Consider the following 26,846-nt stretch of genomic DNA (forward strand, 5'->3'; position numbering starts at 1 on the left):
TTCTAACCTTGGGTTTGAAGAAGACAGACTTTATCTTGCATCAATAAATGGAAACCATATGATCACAACATTGGTTCAGCACCAAAATCACTGGTTCAAACATATTCATCCAGCTGTGACTTCTGTATAGATGTTTCGTAAAATATTTGGCAACACATTCATCATCTCATGTGGTTTATGCCCAGATGTTCGTAAAATATTTGACAACACATTCATCATCTCATGTGGTTTCTTCTCAGATGCTAATAAAACATTTGATAATACATTCATCCTTTTCTGTGGCTTCTGCCCATATGTTTGTAAAACATTTGACAATACATTTATCCAGTTGTGGCTTCTGCACAAATTTCTGGTCAATGAAGCTCTTTACATAGTGTTCAAAGCTTTTGTATGATGTCACAAGACCACTTGAGAATAAAACACAGTGGGAATACAAGTGAGATGTTGGCGTGTTTCATGACTAAAAAGTTGGTCAAATTCATAAGATATGCTTGTGCCGAATTGAATAAGAGACACTAACTGATCTTGATATCATCTCGAACAAGGTAAAAGTGTGATACTGATCACGCTTTCTTCTATAATGAGATGTTGTAGGAAGTAGAAACACATCAACTATAAAAGCCATGTATAGATAGAGGTCCATGGAATTTTTGCTGCTATAGATGAAACGTACATGATAAAACTAAATATATGAAAACTCAGTTCAACCTGGTTGGCAATGATAACCCCAGTAACAACGGAAATAAGGATAAAATTCAAACAAGAACTGATGTGTAAAGCAGCTTCGTATCCCCAATAGTATGATTGAAACTAACTATCAGAAATCTCAAAGAAAGGTTTCCAATCATTACCAACACATAGAATACAAAATTCAAAGCCGAGATTTTGAGGAACTGAACCTTGGATCGAGTAGTCTGCCTGGGGACCATCTTTATCCATGCAACCGTGATGTAGCTTAACAAAGAACACGCTGTCATGTGACACATGGTTAAGAAGATTGGGCATTTGAAACCATACTTGCTGAGTAGATATTTGTTCAACAGTAGGACTCTAGTGCAATTTCTTGATGAACGAAGTAATTATGTATAGTCAGCTTGACTGTCACTGCTTCACCATTTTCATTCTTCATATATTTCTGTCTCATTGGAAATATTTGCTCAAAGCAATGATCTTTCCCTAAGATAATATGGGTCTTCAATATGCCCTAACATTTGCTGATACAGACGTTCAAAATGCACCAACATTCCTGATTCTAATTAAAAGGGCTTTCAGCATGCCCCAACATTTACTGACACAAATGTTTAAAGTATGTTCAACATAATGCCCAAATATTCATATTACTACGAGCCTTCAAAATGCCCCACCATTCTATTTCTGGTTGAAATGGGCTTTCAAGATGTCCTGCATGGATCTGTCTGAATTGGGCCTTCAAAATGCCCCAACATTGGCTAATATGAACATTCAAATACATCAACATTCTTAATTCTGATTGAAAAGGGCTTTCAGCATGCCCTATCATTGGCTAATATAAACGTTCAAAATGTGTCAATATTCCAATTTATGATTGGAATGGGTTTTCAGCATACCCCATCATTTGTTTTTTTTGTTGATATGAGTTTTTAAACCTGCCCAAATATTCATACTGATGTAGGCCTTCAAATGCCACACATGGATTATTTCTGTCTGAAATGGCTTTCGAGATGCCCCAACATTTTACTTTTGGTTTACTCTCAATGTCTGTTTCACTTGAATATCATGATCCCTACGAGGTCCAATTTTGACAATGCACTGTTATGGGTACTTGTGGCTTTATTCGTGTCCAAATCTGTTTACCTTGGATATTCTCATTCTGGTGTCACTAAACAGCAGTGTTGTCAAATAACTGAAGGAATGTTGTCACAAACTTAAGAAGTAATCAATCATTCTGACAGAAAATGTCTGAGATATGTGTCTCTTCTGAATGAGGTGCCCATTTTTTTTGGATCTGGAGGGATCTAATCGGACAGAGTAATATAATCGCTTGGTAATTCATTCTAGAATGACACAGTGAACCTTGTTTTCAGTGAAGGCTATTTATGGAATATACTTTTCTTTGATTATGAAACGATCTTTCAGGATTATTTCACAGATATTGATAGTTCTTCTGATACTGAGGAAATCTTGAATTCTGATTCTGATGAGGAGAATGAACGATTATACTTGACAAAAATGGGATACTCAGAGGCTGAGGCTTCAACAGCCATGGAGAGATGTGATCCGGATTCATCAATTGCAGAGTTGACAGATTTTATATGTGTTGCTCCAATGGCTAAGGTTGTTGATGCACTTCTTTCAGTAGAAGATAGGAAGCAATTATGAAATGACCCCAATTACAAGCAAAGGCAAAACTCGGGCTATGATTTTTGGAAAAGGAAGAAGAAGAGGAAGCTTGAAAAGAAGCTTCTTAATGAAGATAATTATGCAGTTCATCTTTCAAATCTAATGATTGGTTTTGAGGTTCTCACCGAACCAAATCAGATAACTCAACGAACACTTCCAGAAGATGCTATTGGGCCTCCTTATTTATACTATGAGAATATGGCACTTGCTCCAGTTGGTGTTTGGACCGAAATGTCATGGTACTTATGCGATGTAGATCCAGAATTTGTAAATTCGAAGTATTTTTGTGTTGCTGCACGGAAAAGGGTTATATTCATAATCTGCCAATTGAGAACATATTTCCTCTTATTCTGCTTCCTCCGTGCACCATACATGATGCTTTTCCATTGACAAAAAAATGGTGGCCTTCATTCGAGTGTCAAGAAGTATGTTCTTGATGAGTGCCGAAAATGGAATCTGGTATGGGTTGGAATAATAAAGTTGTTCCACTTGAACCTGATGAGGTGAAAATGTTTCTAGGTTTCTCTACAAACCATACACGAGGAGGAGGATTTGCTAGAGACATGTTCCATGGTGGTATCAATGTTCTGTCTCTTTTCTCTGGGATTAGTGATGCAGAGGTTGACTTCTACTGTCTTGGCATACTTTTGAAAATAGATGCGCAAGAACTGAATGGTGATCGGTTGGAGTAATTAATGAGTAGATTTGGCAAATTCGACCTTGTTGTCGGTGGCATTCCGTATAACAACCTTACTGGAAGAAATAAATATCCTCAGGATGAACTAGAAGATTTTTGTGGGTGTATTTTCTTGCAATGGATGCTACAACAACTTTTTTTTGTAACCCAAGATACGCACTGCCATATCTACTCTTCCCGAAACATAGAAAGGTTTAGTTGATGGAAAACTTGGTTATCTCTCTTTTTGGGATTTCAAGTGATGACTTGTTCATAATACACCTTAATGGGATTTATAACTCTGTGATTGGAGAATCTGCTAGAGACGTGGATTGATGAATGGGAAAATAATATGTCTGGTGATGCTTATCGCCCTCAGCATGAGATAAGTGATAATCTTTCTTGATGAATTGCTAATAATGTCACAGGAGAGCGGCACAAGTTCAATTCTCCAAACTTTATGGCTTTTTGGACCACTTACTTTCAAGAAAGTGAAATGCTTCATCATTCTGGCCTCGTTTATTCTCTTTCTTCAATAGAGGTAGAATAGGTCACAACTTGCTTCAAGGACCTTTCTCATTTGAAACTGTCATGTTTGAAAATGTTTTTTCTCCTTTCTTTATCGAAGAATGAAAGAATTTTGTAAAGTGTTGCCTATCACAGGTTCACAATAAAATCAAATCATAAGCATGAATTCAAAGAATATCAAAAGAATCAACAACTCTTTAATGTTTAAGAATTATAGCTCTTTGACAAGTATCAAGATTTATGAGTTAGTTTCAAGGTGGCTTTCCTATTTTCTATGGTTACATCTTAGTGAAGATGTCACTCCTCTCTCACTCTTTGTGAACATTGTCATATTCCTCACTTTAAGAACTTGGTATTTTAACCGGATGCGTACAAAATGACGCAACTAGGATTGTCAATTACTAGATTATCTAGAATACCTCTATTTCAGTTCTCTGAAATATTCCATTTGTGAAAACTTTGTAAAGTCTAACAAAAACAATACGAAATTATTGATTTAAAAATGAAATTTTTGAGTGCTCGTGTGAAGTTGACTATAACAGGTGTTTCTTAACATCCTTAGTCCATCTCTTAACACATTTGCCATTTTAACTAGCTGAATTCAGCTTTATTGTATATAATAATATAATCACCTTTATCAGGCTAATTGAAACATATCCATAAAGCCGGGGCGATTAACCAATTGCTCTAGAGGGACAGTTTTATTGCATATAATAGTATAATAGGTTAGCTGAATATTATCCATAAAGCCGAGGCGATTAACCATTTGCTCTAGTGGGACAACTCAAGCTTTATTGTATATAATAATATAACATGGGTATCCAAACCCAATTTCTTAAGCTTGTTAAGAATAACCTGTTATAGTCTAGGTGTTTTGGTGGAATTCAGAAAATCTCTTTGTTAGAGTTCAATTCCCAAGCAACTGACTTAAACTAGATTTACCTATTTGTAAAAATTATATTCATCATCGAACATCATCAATAAAAAAGTACTCTAGTTGGTTTTGCAATGTAATATACCAATAATGCCCCATGTTGTACGCTCCTATATATAAATACCAAGCCTTTTTGTAATTCCTTTCAGTAGGAGAAGGCTATCTCATATTTGTGATAGGACAATGTTTGGGTATATTTCTTTGAGGTAAGGTCAAGGGTCCTTGTTTTCTGGTTTTCAATCTTGATATTTTGTCAAAGATTATAACTCTAATCATGCAGAGTTTTTTAATCCAGTTATATTAAAAGAACTGCAAGATTGCAAAATTGATTCAATGCTCATAACCATAAAAGCAACACAAATTTATTTATTGCACAAAAGGCGGAGAAAGGAACAAAAACATGTGCAAACAAGATGCTGAAAATAGAAAGGTACTACAGTGGTAGATAACAACTTCTACTTATTTATTTAGCCTATCCCATCATTCCAGTAATGTTGGGCGTGTAATTGGCCCAAGATTTTTTCCTCATTTGCCCTCCATTTCTTGATTATATTTTGTATCAACTCCTTTGGGTAAGCCTTCAGATACACAACTCTTTGCTTCATTCTGAGCAGTCTCCATCATCATCTTTTTCTTTTCTGGATGGAAATTGAGCTCATTTTTATATTCAGAACAACTTTTACTAAGGATGATAGCCATGTCCTGATTCTGAACACATATTGCGGTTGTAATTGGAGTAGTATTCACCAGACTCTTTGTATCCAGACCATTTGTATTGCCCACTGCCTCACTAGTCCTCAGAAAATCTGATACAGGTGTTTGAGATTTCTTCAGAGTTGCATCTTTCCCATTCATTCTTAAACATGTGGGCCAGTCTCGAATTACCTCTCCTTTTACTTCTTTATCTTTTATAATCAGAGAGGTATTAAAAATTGAACGTTTTATCTTTGGCTCAAGTACTTTGTTTTCCTCGTTCTCTACGACATATACTTCACTTTTTCTGATACTATCATCTCTACTTTGGGGGTTTAATTCTCAATTATTTGACCAAAACAGACTGATCATTAACATCCACTTCTATGATTCCCTGAACCAAAAGGTCTTGAACCCGTCGTTTGAAGTTACCACAATTCTCAATAGAGTGCCCTCGGGATCCAACATGATAATCACAAGAGAGTTTCTCATTATACCAACTCGGGTATGGAAGCAACAAAGGCTTAGCTCGACATGGAGCAATAATCTGGGCCTTGAGTAACTCAGGATATAACTTGCTATATGAAACTAAAGAAAACTTGGGTAGAATTTCTCTTAACATCACTATCTCATTACAACTGTTTACTTTGCTTTCTTGAAGACCTTGTGACTGATAATCTAGATGTTTGCTTTGTTTAGCTTTCTTCAATGACACTAAAACTTCTTCCATGCTTCTCTTCAACTTGATCTTTGTCGCATTTTCTAGGAGCCTTATTGGATTTCCACATTCCTTGACAAGTTCTTGTTCATTTGTATCAACTACATCATTCATAATCCCATTCAAATCTTTCACAACAGGATCCTCTAAGGGTTTCTCTCCATGGATTACAACATTCATCAGGTCCATTAGCGTGGTCATTTGTTCTTTTAAATCAGCCTGGAACTTTTTTGCATGATCAATCATTTCTTGTTGAGTCTTGATAAGTTGCTCTTGCAGTTTCTCAATTCTACCAACTCTTGCTAAAATCTCATTCATGGTTTTTATCCTTGTTTAGGAAGACCAAGTTAGCTCCACTTTGATTTCAGAAATTCTGTCATGGAATCCTCCACGAATTATTCCCATGTTTTCATGATTAAATGCATGTAAAATAGTTTGAAATAAAATGTAATTATGCAAAGATGCAAATGCAAAAATGAAAATGTAAATACAAACATAAAAATGCAAAATGCAAATGTAAATGTAAATATGTGAATGTAACAATAAAAATGCAAATTGTGCAATACAAAAGCAAACATAAAAGTACAAATGTGAAATGAAAATGCAAAGATGCAAAATACAAATGCATGTATGAAAAGGTGTTACTCAAGAGTGATCATCTTAGAACAGATTTCATTGAACACAAAAATTTTCGTGCATCAAACAAAACTTTTATATGTATGGGATAACTTTCACTCCTAACTTTTCTGAAGCCAAGTTAGTTTTCATTCATGCTTAACAGTTGAATTATCAGTATGCTTCAATTCCTTGTAAAGTCAGCTTGGTCTCTGGGCCATATTGCTTGTCTGGACTGCAGCTTCTTCCATGACATTATCTTTTTCCTTCATCTTCTGTGTCAATTCTCGGAGTTGCTCATTTTTCCTTGTAAGAGAACCTTTATGTCCAAGAAGTTATTGGATAAGATCTTCATATATGTTGCAATTCTTTTTCAGTTTGATAACCCCTATTATCCACTCTTCTGGAGTATTTCCTATGCCAGTATTTTGAAAGGCTTGACTGATCTTCTGGAAATCTTCATGCATGGTTTTCATTTCTGTGCTCAATTTCTTATTTTGATCCTTCAAATAACATGCTTGAGCTTCATAAAAACCTCCTCTATTCTGCGTGTCACGACTGATATTCTTATCGTAGACTGCTTTTGGTATCAATCTGCCAGGATCTTTGTGGAGTAATTTTGGTATAAATATAACATGATCTCTGTATACATTGCTTGCTTCTATCCTCGGAGTTTCCTCAGGATGTCTTTCCTTGGCCGCATCATATTTTGTTTGATCATAAAACTTTTTGTCCATTTATGATTTCTTTCCAATTTGATGAACAGCCTTTCAAGTCAACACCTTTTGGTTATACCATGATTATGCAATGTAAACAAAAGAAAACAATATAAACAAGTTAGAGCAAAACAAAATGTATGAAAAATACGAAAAAAATAAAATGGTTAGTACCAACTAATGGAAAAAAATTCTATCTATCAAGGTATAAATCCTAATCTCATGCTTTCTAGTCCCATGCTTTGTTTGGAAAAATTAACCTAACTGCATGATTTCTAGTTCGCATGCATTTATTCAGGAAAAAAAAGTTAAATAAATTAAAAACTAACACTTATTTCTCCTTTGTGTACACCTATTTTAGACAAAAATTTCGGCATGGTTTCGGATCGGAAGAGTTTCTAGGGTTTACTATATGTAGAGTTTAAGTTTTAAGAGTAAAGGTACTCGAATTGTCCTTGTTAGTGCCCCTTTGGGCTGTCAAACCCTCAATCCTAGTCCACTACAGACTTAAGTGGATCGAGTTCAATTCGAGGGAACACATTTCTCTATGTCTGACACAGAGAATAAATTCTCACGAAGACATAGAGCATATGAATCCCGAAAGTTACTTGCTAGGTCTGACACGGAGAATAAATTCTCACGAAGACGTCGCTTTCACTCCCACTTAAAAGGGACAAGCTTAATTATAAAGCTTATGTTATGCAATGCAAGTGTTGTGTGTGAGGAAAAATTTTCAACCTCTGACAACAAATAATAATGAAATTTAATATTTGAAAATAAAATAACAACATTAATTAAAAAATAATATATATATATATATATAAATATAAATATTAGGAAAATAATAAGTATATATAAAAATTTTGAAAAGAAAGAATTATAAATTAAATATATGAATTTTTAATTTTAATTGATAGAGACAATTTATAATTGATTTAAGCTTGACCAGTCCCCAGCGGAATCGCCAAGCTGTCGTAACCGGTTTTCGCCAGGGCACAAATTTTTACTTGGCGGAAAAATAAAATGAATAAATAAATAATTTTGATTTAAAAAATATTTTGGGAGTTGCCATTGCCCTTTTTGGGTTAGGTAGGTCAAATACCTAAAAACAATCTTTTAAAATAGTTTTTAAGAAACATAATTTAAAAGATAAACTGATATGCGTTTTAACCAAAAATTCGTTTTTTTTAATAAAAAAGGGATTCGTGGTTGATTACGTTTGGGGAAGGATTAACACCCCCACAACGCCCAAAATTGGTACTCATTAATTATAAATTGTCTCTATTATTGAAAATTTAAAAATTCAAGAAATATTTAATTCATAAGCCTGTTATTTCAAATTTATTAATATAATTTTAAGAATATATATATATATATATATTTATAAATAAGATATTTATTTACTTAGAAATATCAGAAAATGACTTCTAGGTGTTTAAGACAGCTCATTTTTTAATATTAAAAAATAAATAAATATTAATAAAACATTTTTCTAAAAATAATTAAAATAAATTAATATATATAATTTATAAAAATAGAATATTTATTTATTTAAGATATCAGAAAAGGACTTCTAGGTGCTTTAAGACAACCCATTTTTAATATTAAAAAATAAATAAATATTAAAATATGATTATTTTTCTTAAAAGTAATTTATATAAAATTAATTTTTTAAATAGGATTTTTATTTAATATATATATAAAATATAAAAATAAGTAAATAAATATTATTTATTTTATATATTTATATGATACATAATAATAATCAATAATAATTAAATATATAAACATATAAAAATAAATAAATAATGACTAAAATAAATAAAATTAAAACTATATTATTAAAATATAAACGATAATAAAACTTGTAAAATAAATGAAAGTATTAAAATTAAGGACTAAATTATAACATATTAAAATTAAAAGCTCTAATTCAAAATATTATGAAAACTAAGTATTAACAATATGATTTATCTTATATTAATTATTCGGGATTGAATTAAAATTAATAAAGTTAAAGGGGATAAATATATTATTTACCCTAAATTACATAATTACGGGAAATGACTAAAATATAATAAAATAAAATTCGGGAACAAAATTAAAATGCTCGAAAACTTAATTTAGTGTCTAAAATAGAAGTCTATAAAATCAGGGGGATAATGCGTATGGTTTTTCCATGCGAGAAATTACACAGAGGCCCTCACCAAAACTACGTCGTTTTGGTGAGGGTATAAATAGGCCAAAATTATCATTTCTCTCCATTTTCTTCTCTCTCTAGAGCTCCCTCGTCGGAGGGATACCGGTGACCGGCCGGCCACCGTCGTCGTCGTCCTCCGCCGTCGCCGGCCACCGTCCACAGTGTCTGGAATTTTATAAAAATACTAAAAAAAATCCTCTCTCATTTCTAAAGCCGATTCCGGCTTCCCCTTATTCTAAAAACCCCTCAAACTCCGTAGATCTAAGTTTTTACATTCGGTTTTTCGGTGGTTTTTCGGCGATTTAGATGCTCTGACGAAGGTAAGTTGCTCGGTATCTTCACTATTTTATTATTTTTTCTGTTTGATTGCTCTCCTCCCTCCTTTTTACTTCACTGATGGGGTTTTTATAGGCTTTTTCGTGCACCCTTTGGACCGGTTAAAGGAGGAAAACCTAGTGAGTCACCGGCCAAAGGAGGTAATGGAAGCCACTGGAATTGGGACGTGGAGGGACTGCTGTCCCGGCTTGCTAGAGGCTACTGGAGCTGCAACATGGAGGGGCTGCTGGAATGTTGAAGCTGAAACGTGGAGCTGCTGGAATGGGGAGGTAAAAATGGTGATTACAATAAGCTTTGATCGTCCTTGAATTCGGACAATCGTACTTCACCACCATGGCACGTCCCCGACCCGTATCCCGTCCGTCCCCGTATCATCCACGTGCCCAAAACATATCGAGTACTTGAAATGGGGCTCCTTTGTCCTCAAGCTTGAAACGTAACTTAAAACGAGGCTCTTTTGCTGTCCCTGTGCTTCATAGCACTTAGTTTCCAATGATCCTCGAGCTTACCGGTTAAGGTAAACCTCTCACTCTTTCTTTCCTTCTTTTTTTCTTGGTTTGGATAACTATTTTTTTTCTTTCTATTTTATGGATTTTCGAGTGCTCGAACGAAAGAAAAAATGGTTTCTTACTTGATTTTGTTTGTTAAAAATGGAAGAATCGATTCATCGCTTGCATTTTTGTTTGTTTGTAAAATGGTGGAAAATAGACCTTTTCTATTTCAAATGAATGAGGGCCGAGAGAACTTTTTTTTACAAATGTTTCTCTAGTTTTCGAATAGGAAGAGTCCCCTTTACAAATATTTCGAGAGAAAATCCATGCTCCCTCTTTACATGTTTGGTGTGGGTTTTATAGAACCCGGTTACAAAAATTCCATAAAATTGAAATTACAAAATTCTTTTGGTTTTTTTTGTTTGCATGTGATCACCCGTGTGAGGCTGTTGGAGGTCGTTTGTGCATCTGGTGTCTGCCAGGATTGTCGGGATCACTGCATACGCGAGGGGGTCTGTTGGGAGCTGATGGGTTTTGTTGGGACCATCCTTGCTGGCATGAAACGTCACTCGTGGGAGATGGAGGGTTGCTAACGGTGCAGCTGCTTGTTTGGGTTATAAAACCCTATTTGCTACTCTGATCTGGACCGTTGATGGGGTCTAGATCTCATGGCTCCTGACGTGCGGCGCTGGGAAAATTAGAGAACCCTAATCCATTTGCTGTGTGTAGGCATGTGCACGTTTGGGCCTCGGTTAGATCTAAAGGAAATGAGATTGTCGAATTGTATTTGATTTGGGGTTGATGTGTAATGGACTGTAATCTGAAAAAAAAATTAGTTTCCAATATAAACATATGTAACGTATTTAAAATGAAAAAAATCTCTTGTTTATTTAATAATTTAATATAGCTACCAACAATCAATTAGTTTAATGGGATGATTCACTAGGTCTCTTAAATAAGGTCAGGGGTTCGAATCCTGACGTTTGCAAATGGAGTAAACCAAATATTATGTATATTAAAAAAATTAAAATTTAAATACTAAAATGAAATAAAAACTAAATATTATGTATATTAAAAAAATTAAAATTATACTAAAATAAATTAAAATTACTAATTTAATATATATATATATATATATATAGTTTTGCCCACAGTCCTATTTTCTTCAACTAGCCAGACACATCCACATGTTAATTTTCCAAATGGTGTGCACGGAATATTGGTTTAGTATGAGTAAAGTCCAGGGGCAGTCGGAATTTGAATAAATGTTTCAAACACCTTTCCGGGAAACTTCGGTTGGAAATAAAGTGTTCATATTTATTGAACTGGCTTGGCCCACGCCTTTACTGTAGTTTATTCCTAAGTTAAACTATTGGTTTAGTATTTAAATTATTAATTTTTTTACTCCTTCAATATTTAAATGATTAATTTTAATCTTTTTAATGTCTAATTTTTTATTTTTTAAATCATATTTTACATTTAATTTTTATTTTATTTTAATATTCGGTTAAACATTTAATATTAAGTTTTGAAAAAAATTACAAATTTAAGTATAAAATAAACAAAAAAACTAATAAATTATATATTAAACATATTAAATTTTTAATAAAATATATTAAAATAAAAACTAAACATTAAATATACTTTTAAAAAATATAAAATTTAAATACTAAAATAAATTAAAATCGATAAAGTTATAGTTTACCCTATTCCTCACGAATCACCATCGGTGCTACAGATGTCCACTTCACCCGTCGTGGACCCGCTCATCATTTAAGGTGAGCAAGTAATTACTCTGAAATTACATTTTTTGGTTATGTTCATTTTGTATAAAAATTATATTATTAATATATCTACTTGTCCACAATAAAAAATACTTCTAAAATTACTATTACATTTTATATAACAAATTTAAAATTCTCGTCACTTTTTTCCTCATAAATATAAGGGTAAACAAACAAATAGTGTCTCGATTATAGGACATTGTTTTGTTAAAATTCAAACTATTAAAAGATACAAAATAATATTTTGTTCATAGGACATTGTTTTGTTGAGTTTTCGACTATTAAAAGTTATAAAATAGTCACTCAATTATTCATATGTTCCAAATGCATAATTTTTTGATAAAAAAATTGACGACCGTCTGAGTTGGAAGTTAATCTGTTAACTGATATATGATAAAATTATATTTTAATAATGTATATTGGTACCACCGTTGCTTTCACGTATTGGCTTGACGACATAATGTTTCAAGCATTGACTTAACAATATAATGTAAATAAAGATTCGATCTATAAAATATAACTCGGACAATTCTGGGTTCAATTTTTTATCATATCCTAATGAGAATGTTAACGTCCAACTCAGATGGCCGTCAAATTTTTAACGAAAAATGAGGAGTTTGGAACATATGAATAATAGAGTGACTATTTTATAACTTTTAATAATCAAGAAACTCAACAAAACAATGTCGTATAATCAAGAGATAATTTTATAATTTTTAGTAATTCAACAAGCAAGGTCCCATAATTAGAGAACTCAAAAAAAATACTATCTTATAATCAAGTAACATTTATCTGCTTTACCCTAAACTTAAACAGTTCAGTTATGATCCTATATTCTTATTAAGAATTATTATTGACGAAATATCTATTGTGACTAGGGATGGGCATGAGACCCAAACTCGACAGGTTTCGATCCGGTCCGACCTGTTCGGGTTGATTTTTTTAAAAAAATTGGGTTCGGGTCGGGTCGAGTTTTTTTAATGTGATGTTCGGGACGGGTCGGGTTCAAGTTTAGGGTGAAAAATATCCAACCCGACCAGAAAAAAATATAATTTTACCTTAAATTTTTAGAGATAATTACAATAATACCCCTCTATATATTATTATTTTTAATTTAGTCACTGTTTTTATTGAATAAAAATAAGTTTTTTAATTATTTTGAGTCTTCGAGTTTTTAAGTTATATATCGGGTCGGGTCGGTGATAACTTGTTTTGATCGGATCGAATCAAGTCTCGGGTGGAGAACTCCTTGTTTTCATATCAGATTAGGTCGGGTCGAATAAATTAAAAACTCGACCTGACCTGACTCAACCAATGCACATCCCTAATTGTGACGAAAAACACTGATTATTAACCTGTGAGTTACAACATTTCTTCACACTTTCCTGGAGTGATTTGTGATCTATATTGTTTAGTTATTTTATTATGTGATACTTTCTAATTATATTAGATTAGTTTAAATATAAAAATAGCTAAAATAATTATGGATAATAATTAGAATATATGATAATGCCACGTTACCATTTATGATTGAGCACTTCACAGCAAGCCGTGTGGGTTCCGCCTTCCTGCTGCCGTCCACGTCAGCAAGCTGTGGGCCACAGCCTTAATTTTTTTTAAAAAGCTCTAAATTCACTCCAAACCCAAATCAAAAGATCCCCATCCACGGCCTTCTCTCTTTACACGTGTCTATAGTTTCCATCGCAGCCGTCGATAGCAGCTCATCTGGTCAGTTACCAAATCTTTGAAAATCGTTGGATCAACAAGCAGGCTCCATCTAACGATCAGATATTTGCCCGAAACTCAATCGGGCAGATCTCTTCGCCTTTAAGTAGCGAGTTCAGGCACTCTCTCGTTCATTGCTCATAACTAGGATTCAAAACCCTAGTTCCTGAAGTATAAATTATTCGCCAATTTCTCGTTTTAAACTCTCGATTTACATCGGTTAGGGCGGCGCGTGGTGGTTATTCGGTTAACGCGTGGAAGGCACGATTTACCGTTTCATGGTTTGAATTTTCCATTCCAAAGTGGGAAAGCCTCGTCATTGCTCTTCTGGCTCCCGATATTTCAATGGCATCGGCCGTTTTGGCGAATCAAAGCGAGTCGAATTGGCCGCCGCAGCGAAGAAGCAGTGTAGCTAAGTTCATGGGCAAATTTCCTTACCCAGCAACCAAGCGTAAACACAACCCTAAATTGAAAAAGAAACGCCAATTCAACGAGCAATTGCCGCCGTGTGAAGATGATGTTGGTCATGTCGTCGATGATTTACCGGACGTAGCCCGACCCGCGGCTTCTGATGTTGCGTCGTCGATTAATCGGAAACAGAACCAGTTCGGTTCCGGCGCTATTGTAAGCTTCCGCGTCAGCACTTATTCGATGAATGAGTTGATTGATCTGAAGAGCCAGTTGATTGTCGAACTGGATCGGGTTCGTGAGTTGAAGAATCGAGTCAATTCGAATGATTTTCAGTTGAGATCCAGCTCAAAACCCTTACCTCAAAAACGAATTCCCGGTAACAAACGTCCTTTGCCCCCTAATTTCAGCAAAGAATTGAAGATACTGAACACACAAGAGAATGGAAAAGCACCTAAAGCTCATTCGATGAAAATTTGTTCCCAAATACTGAACAAATTGATGAAACATAAGTATGGCCATGTCTTTAATTCTCCGGTTGATGTCATTGGGTTGGGGCTTCATGATTACTACAGTGTAATTAAGAACCCAATGGATCTGGGCACTATTAAGACGAGAATAGCGAAGAATTTTTATGGGTCTCCGTTGGATTTCGCAGCTGATGTAAGGTTAACTTTCAATAACGCCATGTTATACAATCCTAAAGCGCATGAAATAAATGCGTTGGCTGAACAGTTGCTTGCAAGATTCGAGGAGTTGTTTCGGCCGCTGAGTCCGAAGCTGGAGGAGAACGAAGAGCCATTAGAACGGGTTTATTTTGAAGAAGAGTTGCAGGCTAGTTCTTGGGATCATGGCTACCATAGGTTGAACAAAGATAGAGAAAGAAATGGGGAGAAGAATATTGTTGAAAGGGATTGTTTAATTAATCTGTCAGCAAGACCCAATAAAGATGGCGCCGGCTCAGGCTTTGTTTCAAACCCAAATGTCCCACAGCCTCAGCTTCAGTTGCCCGCATCGGCATTGGCAAGGGTTGGTTCGCCGATTCGGGTACCGAAGCAGCCAAATCCGAAGGCCAAGGATCTGAACAAGAGGGAAATGACTGTGGAGGAGAAGCATAGGTTGGGAATGGGATTGCAGAGCTTGCCACAAGAGAAGATGGATAATGTGGTTCAGATTATAAGGAAGATGAATGGGCATTTGATCCAGGATGGGGATGAGATTGAACTTGATATCGAGGCAATGGATACTGAAACACTGTGGGAGTTGGATCGATTTGTCACTAATAACAAGAAAATGGCCAGCAAGATGAGGCGGCAAGCATTGTTGGCGAACAATGTGGTATCTAATGGCACCAACATGGTAAGCACGTATTTGATTGTTTGATGAATGGTTGATAATTTGTTTACTTCATTGCATTAATGTATAAATATTATGTTTTTACTGACCCAAAAAATAATGGAAAATACAGGAAGAGGTAACTATGAAGAAAGTTGAAGCTCCAATGGAAATGAAGAAACCCAAGAGAGCGGATGCTGGTGAGGAAGATGTAGATATTGGGGATGAAATGCCAATGAGTAGCTTCCCACCCGTAGAGATTGAGAAGGATAACGATCATGCTAGTAGCAGTTCTAGTGACTCTAGCAGCTCGAGCAGTGGTTCATCGTCTTCAAGCGGTATTGCTCAATCCTCTTTCGAATTTAAGAATGATGATTTCTGGGGAAAAAAACAAACCGAAAGAACTCTGTGGCAAGAAGTTCTTATCTTGATAGATTATCATTTGCAGATTCAGGTTCTGGGTCTTCTTCAGGAAGCGATTCCGATGCAGATGACGGACGTTCTTAAAAGCTCGGATTGAAGGATCGGTCAGTCGTTTCCAAAGCTTGGGTGGGAGATAGATGAGATAGGGTGGGAACCCTATTACTCATCTTTTCTATGAGACATCTACAATCCAATTTTTGTTTATTGGTTGGTGGCATGTAAGCGTGATATATGGAAACAGACTGGAATGCCGGCGTTAGCCTCTTGAAGGTCATACGCGGAAAGAAATAAATGAGAGGCGGCAACAGCCTTTGGCTTGAGAACATGGCAAACACATATTGGAGCAACCACCTAGTAAAGAAAAAGCGTGATTCCAATGCCTGTGCTCTGGTCATTGCCGTGGCTGGAGTCATCAGACAGTATTCTCGGCCTCTGCTTAAGAGACGAAGTTGATGAAAATTGGCTGCCAGTTTGGGATTTGGAAGCGCTATTCAGAGTGATGATTCAGATGATATATATATTATATGCAGATCTTGTTTTTTGCTGTATATGCAAGTTTCTTCTAATGTACGTATGGGAAGATCATTTCGTCCACTATAAAATTCATTTCATATTTACCAATTTGACAGTTCAGCAAGAAAATGAAAATATCTAAGTTGCAAACAAGATGGAATCATTTCCCCAAAGTATTGGCTGGCACTACCACTTTATTTATCACTGATATTTTACGTAATAGTATAAAACAAACAAAAAAAGGGGTGGAGATTCTGCTTTGCTGGAATTAGCCAGAAATGATGGTTTGGGGATTGGGGTCCCAATGGCTGGAACCACTAAGCTTTAAGTCTCACCATCCCAGCACAGTTCTAACACTTACCCACGATTCTGGAACATGACTTGCAGTTTTATATTTGTTCAATGAATAAACCGAGAAACAACAGTGAACCTCCTTATTCTAGCCTACATTCAACCTTTTTGTCATTTAGATACAAAACTGCTTTTATCGCCATATGCATAATTCAAAAGGATTGGCGTCGTTCGAAAAATAAGGGAAAACAACAAAGGGAATCATTGCCTAATCACTCACTTCACCTCCTCGTACTCTGCTTCTTGTGCGTGCTCACCACCTTGAGCACCACCAGAACCACCAGACATGTGCTCCCCGATCTTTGAGACTGCTTTGTTTGACGGCGATAGCATCCTCTATTGCTTTTGTGACTTCACTAGGAACCTTGTCTCTGTACTCGTTCAAGCTCTTCTCCACACTATATATGGTAGTGTCTGCATTGTTTTTGATATCAATCAAAGCTTTTCTTTGTTGGTCCTTCTGAGCATGCAACTCGGCTTCCTTGACCATCTTCTCGATCTCATCCTCTGAGAGAGCACCAGACGAACAGATGGTAATATGCTGTTCTTTCCCGGTGGCCTTATCCTTGGCAGAGACGGTGACAATACCATTGGCATCAATGTCAAAAGTCACCTCAATCTGTGGCATGCCTCGAGCAGATGGAATGCCGACCAAGTCGAACTCACCCAACATCTTATTGTCGGAAGCCATTTCACGCTCACCTTGAAGTACCTTAATGCCTACTTGAGTCTGGTTATCAGCTGCAGTGGAGAACACCTGAAAAAAAAAAGGAACCCATCAAATGGGGAAAAAAATATAATAGTTATACACAATAAATCTGAAAGCAATTAGACTATGCACAAAAAACAGCAAACTACTTATCATGTCTCAAGGACTAATACATATAAATTGTCTAAGAAAAAATGCAAACAACTGCACAGAAGACAAACCTGACTTTTCTTGGTGGGAATGGTTGTGTTCCTGTTGATTAGCCTTGTGAATATACCACCAAGTGTCTCAATACCAAGTGAAAGAGGAGTGACATCAAGCAGAAGCAACTCTTTAACATCACCTCGAAGTATGCCACCCTGAATTGCAGCTCCCAAAGCAACTGCCTCATCAGGATTGACACCTTTGCTCGGACTCCTCCCAAAGATGCCTGACACAACTTCTTGTACTTTTGGACACGAGTCACCCCCTCCAACAAGAAAAACCTCATCAATATCCTTCGTAGAAATGCCAGCATCCTTCAAACAATTCTTACATGGAGCCTTGGTCCTTTCAATCAAGTGATTTACCAGACTCAAACTTTGATCTGGTCAATGTGATATTCAAGTGTTTTCCCCAGATGTATCGGCTGTTATAAATGGCAGGTTAATTTCAGTCTGTGATGTAGATGAGAGTTCAATTTTAGCCTTCTCAGCCGCTTCCCGCCTTCCCGGAGCCTCTGGAGAGCAAGTCTATCCTTTGAAAGATCAATTCCCTCGGTTTTTTTGAATTCGCTCACCAAGAAATCCAGCAAGGCATTGTCAAAGTCTTCACCTCACAAGAAAGTATCACCATTTGTTGCTTTGACCTGGATAAGAGATTTATTAATATAATTAGCCTAAGCATACCAAAAACAAACCCTCTTAGAATAGAAAAATATGCATACCCCAAAGACACCATTAGAGATCTCCAAAATTGAAATATCAGATGTTCCACCACCAAGATCGAAGACTGCAATGAGACCCTCCTTGTTGTTCATTCCATATGAAAGGGCAGCTGCGGTAGGCTCATTGATTATTATCTGAACATCAACGCCCGCAATTCTACCAGCATCCTTAGCTGCTTGTCTCTGAGCATCATTGAAATAAGCCGGAACGGTGATAACAGCATTAGAAACACTCTTTCCCAGGTAAGCCTTGGCAGTTTCCTTCATCTTGGTCAAAATAAATGCCCCAACTTGACTAGGAGAATATTGCTGCCCATTTGCCTCGACCCAGGCATCTCCATTGGGAGCCTTGACAATCTTGAAAGGAACCATTCCCATTTCTTTTGCTGTCTGGGGATCATCATATCGTCTACCAATCAGACGCTTGGTCCCAAATAGTGTATTAGTTGGATTGGTCACTGCCTGACGTTTTGCAGGGGTGCCAACAAGTAACTCACCCTTTTGGTTGAAGGCAACAACAGACGGTGTGGTCCATGCACCTTCGGAGTTCTCAATAACCTTGGGATTCTGAATACAATAACAGAATCAATCAGATATAATCACAGAGTGACTACGAATTAACCTTTTTGAATCGAGTGATCATATGTTTAAAAAAATATGAAACAAAAGTGGCCAACTCTGTAGTTTACCCTTAATTATTTATCTTTTAATTTTATCAGTTAAGTTATTTAATTATGGATAAAGTACACAAATGGTCTCCAATTATAGGGTGATACTTTATTAAGTTATGTAAATATTAAAAGTTATGGAATGATCCCTTGACTATAGGATAAGGTTTTGTTGAATCTCCAACTATTAAAAGTTATAAAATGATCACTCAACTATTCATATATTCCAAATTCGTCCTTTTCTGTTAAAAAATTGACAATAGTTTGAGTTGAACGTTAACATGCTGATTGTTATATGATAAAATTTTATCCCAAAATCTCAAAGGACATTTATATCTCAGTCGATAGGTTAACGTCCGCTTAGACTGTCATCAATTTTTTTAAATGACGAGTTTGGAATATATGAATAGTCGAGTGATCATTTTGTAACTTTTAATAGTCGAGGGACTGGATAAAGCAACACATTTTAGTCGAGGGACCATTTTGTAACTTTTAATAGTTGAAGGACTCAATAAAGCAATATCATATAGTCATGGGACAATTTGTGTACTTTACCCTTTAATTATTTAAATTATACCAATCAAATTATTTAATATTGTACATATTTTATTAATTTAGTTTCAATTTTAATGTAATTCAGTAAATTTAATCATTTATTTAAATAATGATATGTACTTGTTATTGTTTTTCAATAAATTGATATCATAGTATATAGGTTATTTATCTTTATCACAATAATAATATCTTTTAAATAACAAGGCTGGCATCAAGCCATCATCACAAGTCATACGCCTCCTTCCCCACAACTGGTCGAACCTCATCTGGGATAACCCCATGAAAAACAAAATCTGCCTCATTCGATCAAGTCATACTCGCTAAACCATCTGCAACCTTGTTTCCTTCTCGTGGAATAAACTGAAATTCCAACTACCAATCGCGGCTAAGAAAGGCCTGAACATGCGACATCATTAGAGAGCAACACCCCACACCAGACCTTCTTTTAAGCATATTTATCACCTCCTTGTTATCACTTTCAATGATGATCCATCGGAAATTTCTATCCCAAACCATACATAAACCCACATATATTCCCATAGTCCTGCATCAATCACCAAGCAGTAGCCTATACGCTTTGAAAATCCAATAATCCATTCACCTAAATGGTTACGAATGATACCTTCACATATCGCGAGACCCGTTGAAGCATTCCGCGAATCATCAGAGTTGAGCTTCAACCAGCAATCCATGGGAGCTTGCCACTCAACGTTATGGTTCTCCCTTTACAGCCGAGGACCCTGTCCTTTCCTCCTTCGAATAAGAGCCACAGCAGCCTCCTTTGTCAAACGTAAACTACGTTGGAGGAGCCCTTCACTCTCAACGTAGTCCTTATTGAGAGTTGGCTTATTTCTTCTAGTCCAAATGCTCCATATCATCGAACCAAAGAAAAGATCCAAATACTCCTATACCACGGGAAAGTGTCCAGGTTGCCGAAAATTCTTATCGATCCAACTTACCATATCGCCATTCATAAATTCCTCAAATAAATGAGGTTTAACAACCTCCTTCCACGCTGCGCGTGCCACCATATATTCCCGGAAAATATGGGAAGCACTCTCCACCGATGCATTGCAATGAGCACAACTCGAATCCACTGTGAAATGTCTCTGCATTCGCTCCTCATTAGATAAGAGTCGGCCTTTACAAATTATCCAAAATAGCATTTTAACCCGAGGTCAGCCCCTGTATGACCGGATAATATCCCACGGTGTAATAGCCACCCCGACGGCATCCGACAGTCTTGCAGCATAAGCACTGGCAACGGAAAATTATCTTTGCTCGTCACGTCGCCACCTATCAAATCCGGACCACTCGTGGCCAAGGGAGGCCGAACTGCTTCCAATGCTAAACAGGCCGTATTCGACAAACTCGCCTTTAACAGCCGCCACATCCACTCCCTATTCACGCTCACATAACAGCAAACCAAAATTCCTTTCTCAGGGAGATGCACGTTCGGCTTCAAATGGTGGATGAGCGGTCCCAAATCCCCAAGTCAAACATCATACCAAAAGTCGATTGAGGACCCACTCCGAAGGTTCCATTCAAAATATTAGGAATCAGAAGACCTAGCTCATGGGCCATTAGTAAATGTGGAAATTTATTGGTAGTTTCATAGTGTTACACATAGGTAACTTTACTACTTTTCTTCTTAGCGCCATTACTACGTAAGTCACGAGTCTTCCTAATATATATAATATATATTAAGTTAATTTTACATTTATTTTATTATTTTTAAGCAATTATATTATATAGATATTAATTTAATTTTATTGATATTTGGTTTTGAAATATATTTCAGATGTTACTTTCCTTTGTTCTTCTATTTTAAGTGAAATTTTTTAATTATCTCGTATCAAAAAAAAAAAAAAATCACATAACTCATATAATATGTCAAAATAAAATTATTCTTATTTAATAATTTAAAAAAAAAACCCATGGTTCAAGTGAAGGGAGGGCCCGATAAGGAAAATCAAAGTTCAACTTCAAACGCGTGATGTTGAAACTGGCATAATAAATTAACAAGTATTCCCATTGCATTGCAAACATATTAACTTGAGCAACTTGTGTTTGCAGATTAGTTGCCATTTGACAAATTTTCCGATGATCGGCTCATTAACCTTTTGTTTGATAGGCTTCGCTTTGTTCTCTCCTTTGTGTGCGCAATCCGCACCACCGCCTAACATTTTGGTTCGACGTGAATATTACATTGGCGGTCGCCGTGTACCTACCCCCGTTGCTTATGGCCCTGCATCCACTGTTGGCGGCGGCATAGTCACCGTTGTTATTAATGACCCTGCAGCCACTGCCGGTGGCGTACCTACAGCCGTTGCTCATGGCCCTGCATCCACTGTTGGCGGCGGCGTACACTCCGTTGTTATTAATGACCCTGCAGCCACTGCTGGTGGCGTACCTGCATCCACTGTTGGCAGCGACGTACACACCGTTGTTGCTAATGGCCCTGCAGCCACTGCCGGTGGCGTACCTACCGTCGTTGCTCGTGGCCCTCCAATGGTTGCACCAAACCCTAGTATCGTGCTAGGAAACGGGACCGACTTGAAAGATTCACTTCGATATCGTTCTGCGATTGACGGTGAGGTTATCGGGTTAATACTAGGAGGAGTCGGGGCTTTGATTTTTGGCATAGGTAGCATTTGGTCCATATTAAGGAGAAAAAGAAAGAAAGCTAACAAAGTTAATGAGGACATATTTGAAGGTGAATTCCAAAATGGAATGGGACCTAAGAAGTTTTCCTTGGTACAAATAGCTAAAATGACCTCTAATTTCAAGGGTGAAAAGCTCGGAGAAGGAGGGTTTGGTGCTGTTTTTAAAGGGTACTTGACAGACTTGGACACCAATGTTGCCGTTAAACGGATTTCGAAGGCCTCTAAGCAAGGTATCAAGGAATACGCGTCGGAAGTGAAGATCATCAGCAGATTGAGGCATAAGAACTTAGTGAAACTCGTCGGTTGGTGCCATGAAAAAGGCGAACTAATACTCGTTTACGAGTTCATGGCTAATGGAAGCTTGGATTCCCATCTTTTTAAAGGTAAATCCTTATTGACTTGGGATGTAAGGTTTAAAATCATGCACGGCTTGGCATCAGCTCTGTTGTATCTACACGAAGAAGGCGACCATTGCGTACTACATAGAGATATTAAAGCAAGCAACATTATGTTGGATTCTAGTTTCAATGCTAAACTCGGCGATTTCGGGTTAGCTAGACTAGTCGACCATGCGAAAGGGTCGCAAACGACACAATTAGCCGGGACTATGGGCTATATGGCACCCGAATGCATTTCATCGGGAAAGGCTAGCAAAGAATCTGATGTCTATAGCCTTGGAGTGGTGGCATTGGAGATTGCATGCGGTAGAAGATCGATAGAGCCGAAATACAAAGAATCCCGGGCTTCATTGGTAGCATGGGTGTGGGACTTGTACGGAAAACAACTGTTGCTCAATGCGGCTGACCCCAAACTATCAGTGGAATTCGATGCTAGAGAGATGGAATGTTTGTTGAAGGTCGGGCTGTGGTGTGTTCATCCAGACCAGAATTCAAGACCGTCAATAAGGCAAGCCATTCGGGTTCTGAATTTCGAGGCACCATCACCAAAGCTTCCAAGTACGAGGCCTACTCCAACGTATGATGTACCGATGGGCTGTGCAACTCAAGCAAGTGAGCCTTGTTGTTCTGTTGTTTGTATTACTGTCCCGCGTTAGATCCTTGTTTGTTGCAAGTATCGGAGAATTAGTATTCAGTTCGATTTCAAGTCCAACGAAATGAATGCCGAGATTTTAGGCCAACACTATTAAGAAGAACAAGTCATTCATTATAATTTGGAGTGACGAAGACTAGGGTTTAAGATTTTGTATTGAAAAGATTTTAAGAAATGGAAAATTCTACACTACATGCCATGTCATGTATCCAAATGTACCACTAATTTTGAAAGTAAAATTTTTAAATGGTCATTAAACTATACTAAAATACTCCTTTTGAACATTGAACTTTTAAAAGTTTCATCATACTCATTCAATCCATTCAATCAATCCCTCAATTGTATTACGAAATGAATATCACATCTTTAATTCATTAAAGGGATAACTTAACATGTTAAATTAATAAAAGAAATATCTCATTCAGACCACAATTATAAATTAAATTTCATTTTGATACTTTTTAAATATTTTAAAATAATAATTCTAAAAAATCAATTATATATATATATTAACGATTCATTTTTAAAATTATAAAAATATTATAATTAATTTTTAATTCATAAAATTATAATTATTTTTTTTTAAATTATGAATTTATTAATTCAAAAAAATTATAATTAATTTTTTATTTAATTTTGATTATATTTGAAAATTTATAATTTTTGATATCCAATAATTTTAGTTATAAAAATCATTTTTTGTTAAACAATGTGATTCAATTCTTTAATTTTTTTAATATAATTTAAAAAATATATTTATAATTTCAAAAATAAATTTTTGAAAATCCATATATTTAAAAAAATTCTATTTTTTTGGAAATTATTATTTAAAATTATTGAAAAATATTAAAAACAAAATTTTAGTCACAATTAATGGAGCAAATGAGATTTTTTTATTTAATATGTTATATTAGTCTTTAACGATAGTCAAATTTCAATACTTCTTTTTAACGAAATTAAAATTTAATACTTATTTTATAATTTTTTAAAAGTTTAATAACCAAAAAAATTAGTTTATCATAATTTATAAATTTATACCGATACATATATGTTTGGCATGCACCGTAGATTCATCCTTAAGAAATAAGAATTAAGGATTAGTATGTTAAGATTTTCTTTTTCTTTCGGGTAAGATATGGAATGTTCTGGATTGCCAACTCTACGTGCATGGCAGCATTGGTTTTTTTTGTTTGTTTGCTATAACTCCTTAATTATACGGGTTTTAATCTTATTATTTTTTTAATTTTATTAATCAAATTATTCAATTAAGGGTCCATTAGTTTGAGGGAAAAAATAATTTACGAAAAATGTTTTCCTAATTTTCTTATGTTTGGTTCAAGTAAAACACGGAAGTCAACTGAAAACATTTTACGGTCAACATAATATTTATTCTTCCCTCCCGTAAAACAACTTACCGTGTAAAAAAAGGGGAAGTCATTTTCTCTTCCCTAACGCTCCTTCAAATCTCTTCGGGAAGTTCTACAGTGCGACACCCTTAATATACGGCTAAAGAAAGATATTACCGGTTTTATTATTATTTTTTTAATAAAACCGGTAAAAAATTACCTAAAACATTATTGTTATTATTAGGTTAATTACCAGTATTAATAAACGCGGTAGAAAACACGATAGAAAAAATAATATTTTAGGTAGCACTTTATCAGATATATTATCAAAATCGGTAAAACGTCCAATAATAATAAAATCGATAGAAATAATAATGTTTTTAATAAATTTTTACTAATTTTATTAAAAAAATAATAATAAAACTGATAACGCTTATTTTAACTGTATATGTATATTAAGAGTGAACATTTCCAACCTCTCCACACCCAAAATCATTCGATCAATTGGTCTCCTTCTCACCGGCAACGGCAACTCAGGCGGACGGTCATCTTCTCAGATAAGAAATTATTTTAACTAGTAATATATATATATTTTCATTTTCATTTTTGAAGACATATCTCGAAGAATACCCGGTTCTTATTCTTTGAGAGTAGATCTGTATAAATCTCTCATTTTTATTGGATTATTGGAGCTAAGATGGATTTTTGAACTGGTTAGGTTCCTTTTCTGGGTTTTTTAGTTGAAGTTAATTATTATCTTTTACTTAAAACGGAACTTTGCTTTTTGATAAATCTACGTTGTGTAACGAGTGGGTTGATGACATCCAGTGAAAACTCTTTTGTTTAAACTTTCCCTTTTAGCTGTTTTTTTTTGATTTGGTCAGAATCAGATCTCTTATCTACTTCTACTGTCGGTCATTTTTCATTATTATCTTTTTAAAGTCAATTTAGTTTGCTTGCTTTCACAATTGAAAGATCTGCTGCAAGATCCTTTATTAATTTTAATGGTAATATTATGAGTTTTTATTTTTTAGCTTTACTGAAATTTATGCTTTGGTTGGCATGTTCTTAATAAACACTGACTTGGTGGCCTTTGCTCGGTTGCTGTTGTTTTGTTAGAGAATCCCAAGTGGATTTATCAATTTATTCTGTTCTAAATTCCATATTTCATTTTCTTACCTGTAGATTCTCCACTAGCCAATCTATCTTTCTAGCACATAACTCAAACAGTTTGGAGGCACCTTGTTCATAAGGTATGCAACAAGCAATTTCTTATGTTCTTCACTAATTTCTATCTGTTTACCAATTTCTTTTCTACTTTATATTATGTTAGTTTTTTTTGTTTTTGTTTTTTTTGCTTATATCTCTTATAAAAATGCATAAGTTGTTATTTCTAGATTCTCAGTGCCTAGACCGTAGTATAAGATCTTATTTTACAGCATGGTGAAAAGAAAAGAAAATAAAGAAAACTTCAATCAGGCAGACTTATTTTTATGCCTATTGCTGCCCTGCAAAAAACTGTGCCTAATCAAATTTGCCTCGGTTGGAAGGGTCTGAGGTGCTTTGTTGTCTGGCAAGGCAGCACAAAGCAAGGCACACCTAGGGACTCACCTTGACGACACAGCTAGTTAATAGAACTTGAGAAGGATTTACATGGCAAAATGGATCCTTCAGCAAATGTAAGAATCAATCCTTTAGTACCCTTCCGTTAAGAGTTCCCAACATTCAATCAAAGGTTCAAAACTAGCTGCAACAGTAGCCAAAACAATATCAGAACTGATCAATAGATACTTCAGTCAATGTCATGCAACTTCTTAGTCTAACATCTCAGAAAATATAGTATTAGCTAGTGAAATCATTTTTCAGCAAAAATAAAGGGATGGAACACTTAATTTCTTACCCTTCATACTCAGAACCTATGTCAGGCAATTTATCCCTGCTAACTTGGGCCAGGTAGCTCCTAAGAAAGAGGCCTCGTACGGGATCTTTAAGAACATCGTTGTCAGGAGCTTCCTTAGATTTGATATAAACCGAGCCTACTAGAGAGGAGATACCTGACATAGATCATAAGACTTGACACGTTAAGTACAAATTAAAAGGTA

At 35.5% G+C, this 26,846-nt stretch overlaps 2 protein-coding genes and 1 pseudogene across 2 annotated transcripts; 2 read left to right on the forward strand and 1 right to left on the reverse strand.

Annotated features, from left to right (window-relative positions):
- Positions 1–13,939: 13,939 nt before the first annotated feature.
- Positions 13,940–16,582, forward strand: LOC120142621 (transcription factor GTE7-like). Its single transcript, XM_039157159.1, has 3 exons — positions 13,940–15,562; positions 15,672–15,876; positions 15,987–16,582. The coding sequence occupies exons 1-3, from the start codon at positions 14,141–14,143 to the stop codon at positions 16,043–16,045; spliced, it is 1,686 nt and encodes a 561-aa protein (XP_039013090.1). The 5' UTR covers positions 13,940–14,140; the 3' UTR covers positions 16,046–16,582.
- Positions 16,583–16,992: 410 nt separating this feature from the next.
- LOC120142849 lies at positions 16,993–20,374 on the reverse strand (annotated as a pseudogene).
- A 1,411-nt stretch (positions 20,375–21,785) lies between these two features.
- On the forward strand, positions 21,786–23,402 carry LOC120142850 (L-type lectin-domain containing receptor kinase IX.1-like). The gene has a single exon (XM_039157334.1). The coding sequence runs from the start codon at positions 21,786–21,788 to the stop codon at positions 23,400–23,402; it is 1,617 nt and encodes a 538-aa protein (XP_039013265.1).
- Positions 23,403–26,846: the final 3,444 nt, after the last annotated feature.

This window comes from Hibiscus syriacus, unplaced genomic scaffold (assembly GCF_006381635.1).
Source record: "Hibiscus syriacus cultivar Baekdansim isolate YM2019G1 unplaced genomic scaffold, ASM638163v2 tig00110831_pilon, whole genome shotgun sequence".
Classification (NCBI taxonomy): Eukaryota; Viridiplantae; Streptophyta; class Magnoliopsida; order Malvales; family Malvaceae; genus Hibiscus; species Hibiscus syriacus.

Bases quoted from the DNA above. Each gene is read 5' to 3' on its own strand.
- LOC120142621 (XM_039157159.1), top strand. From the start codon at position 14,141: ATGGCATCGGCCGTTTTGGCGAATCAAAGCGAGTCGAATTGGCCGCCG. The intron at 15,563-15,671 runs GTAAGCACGTAT...TGGAAAATACAG, and splicing joins TATCTAATGGCACCAACATG to GAAGAGGTAACTATGAAGAA. The intron at 15,877-15,986 runs GTATTGCTCAAT...TATCATTTGCAG, and splicing joins TGGTTCATCGTCTTCAAGCG to ATTCAGGTTCTGGGTCTTCT.
- LOC120142850 (XM_039157334.1), top strand. From the start codon at position 21,786: ATGATCGGCTCATTAACCTTTTGTTTGATAGGCTTCGCTTTGTTCTCT.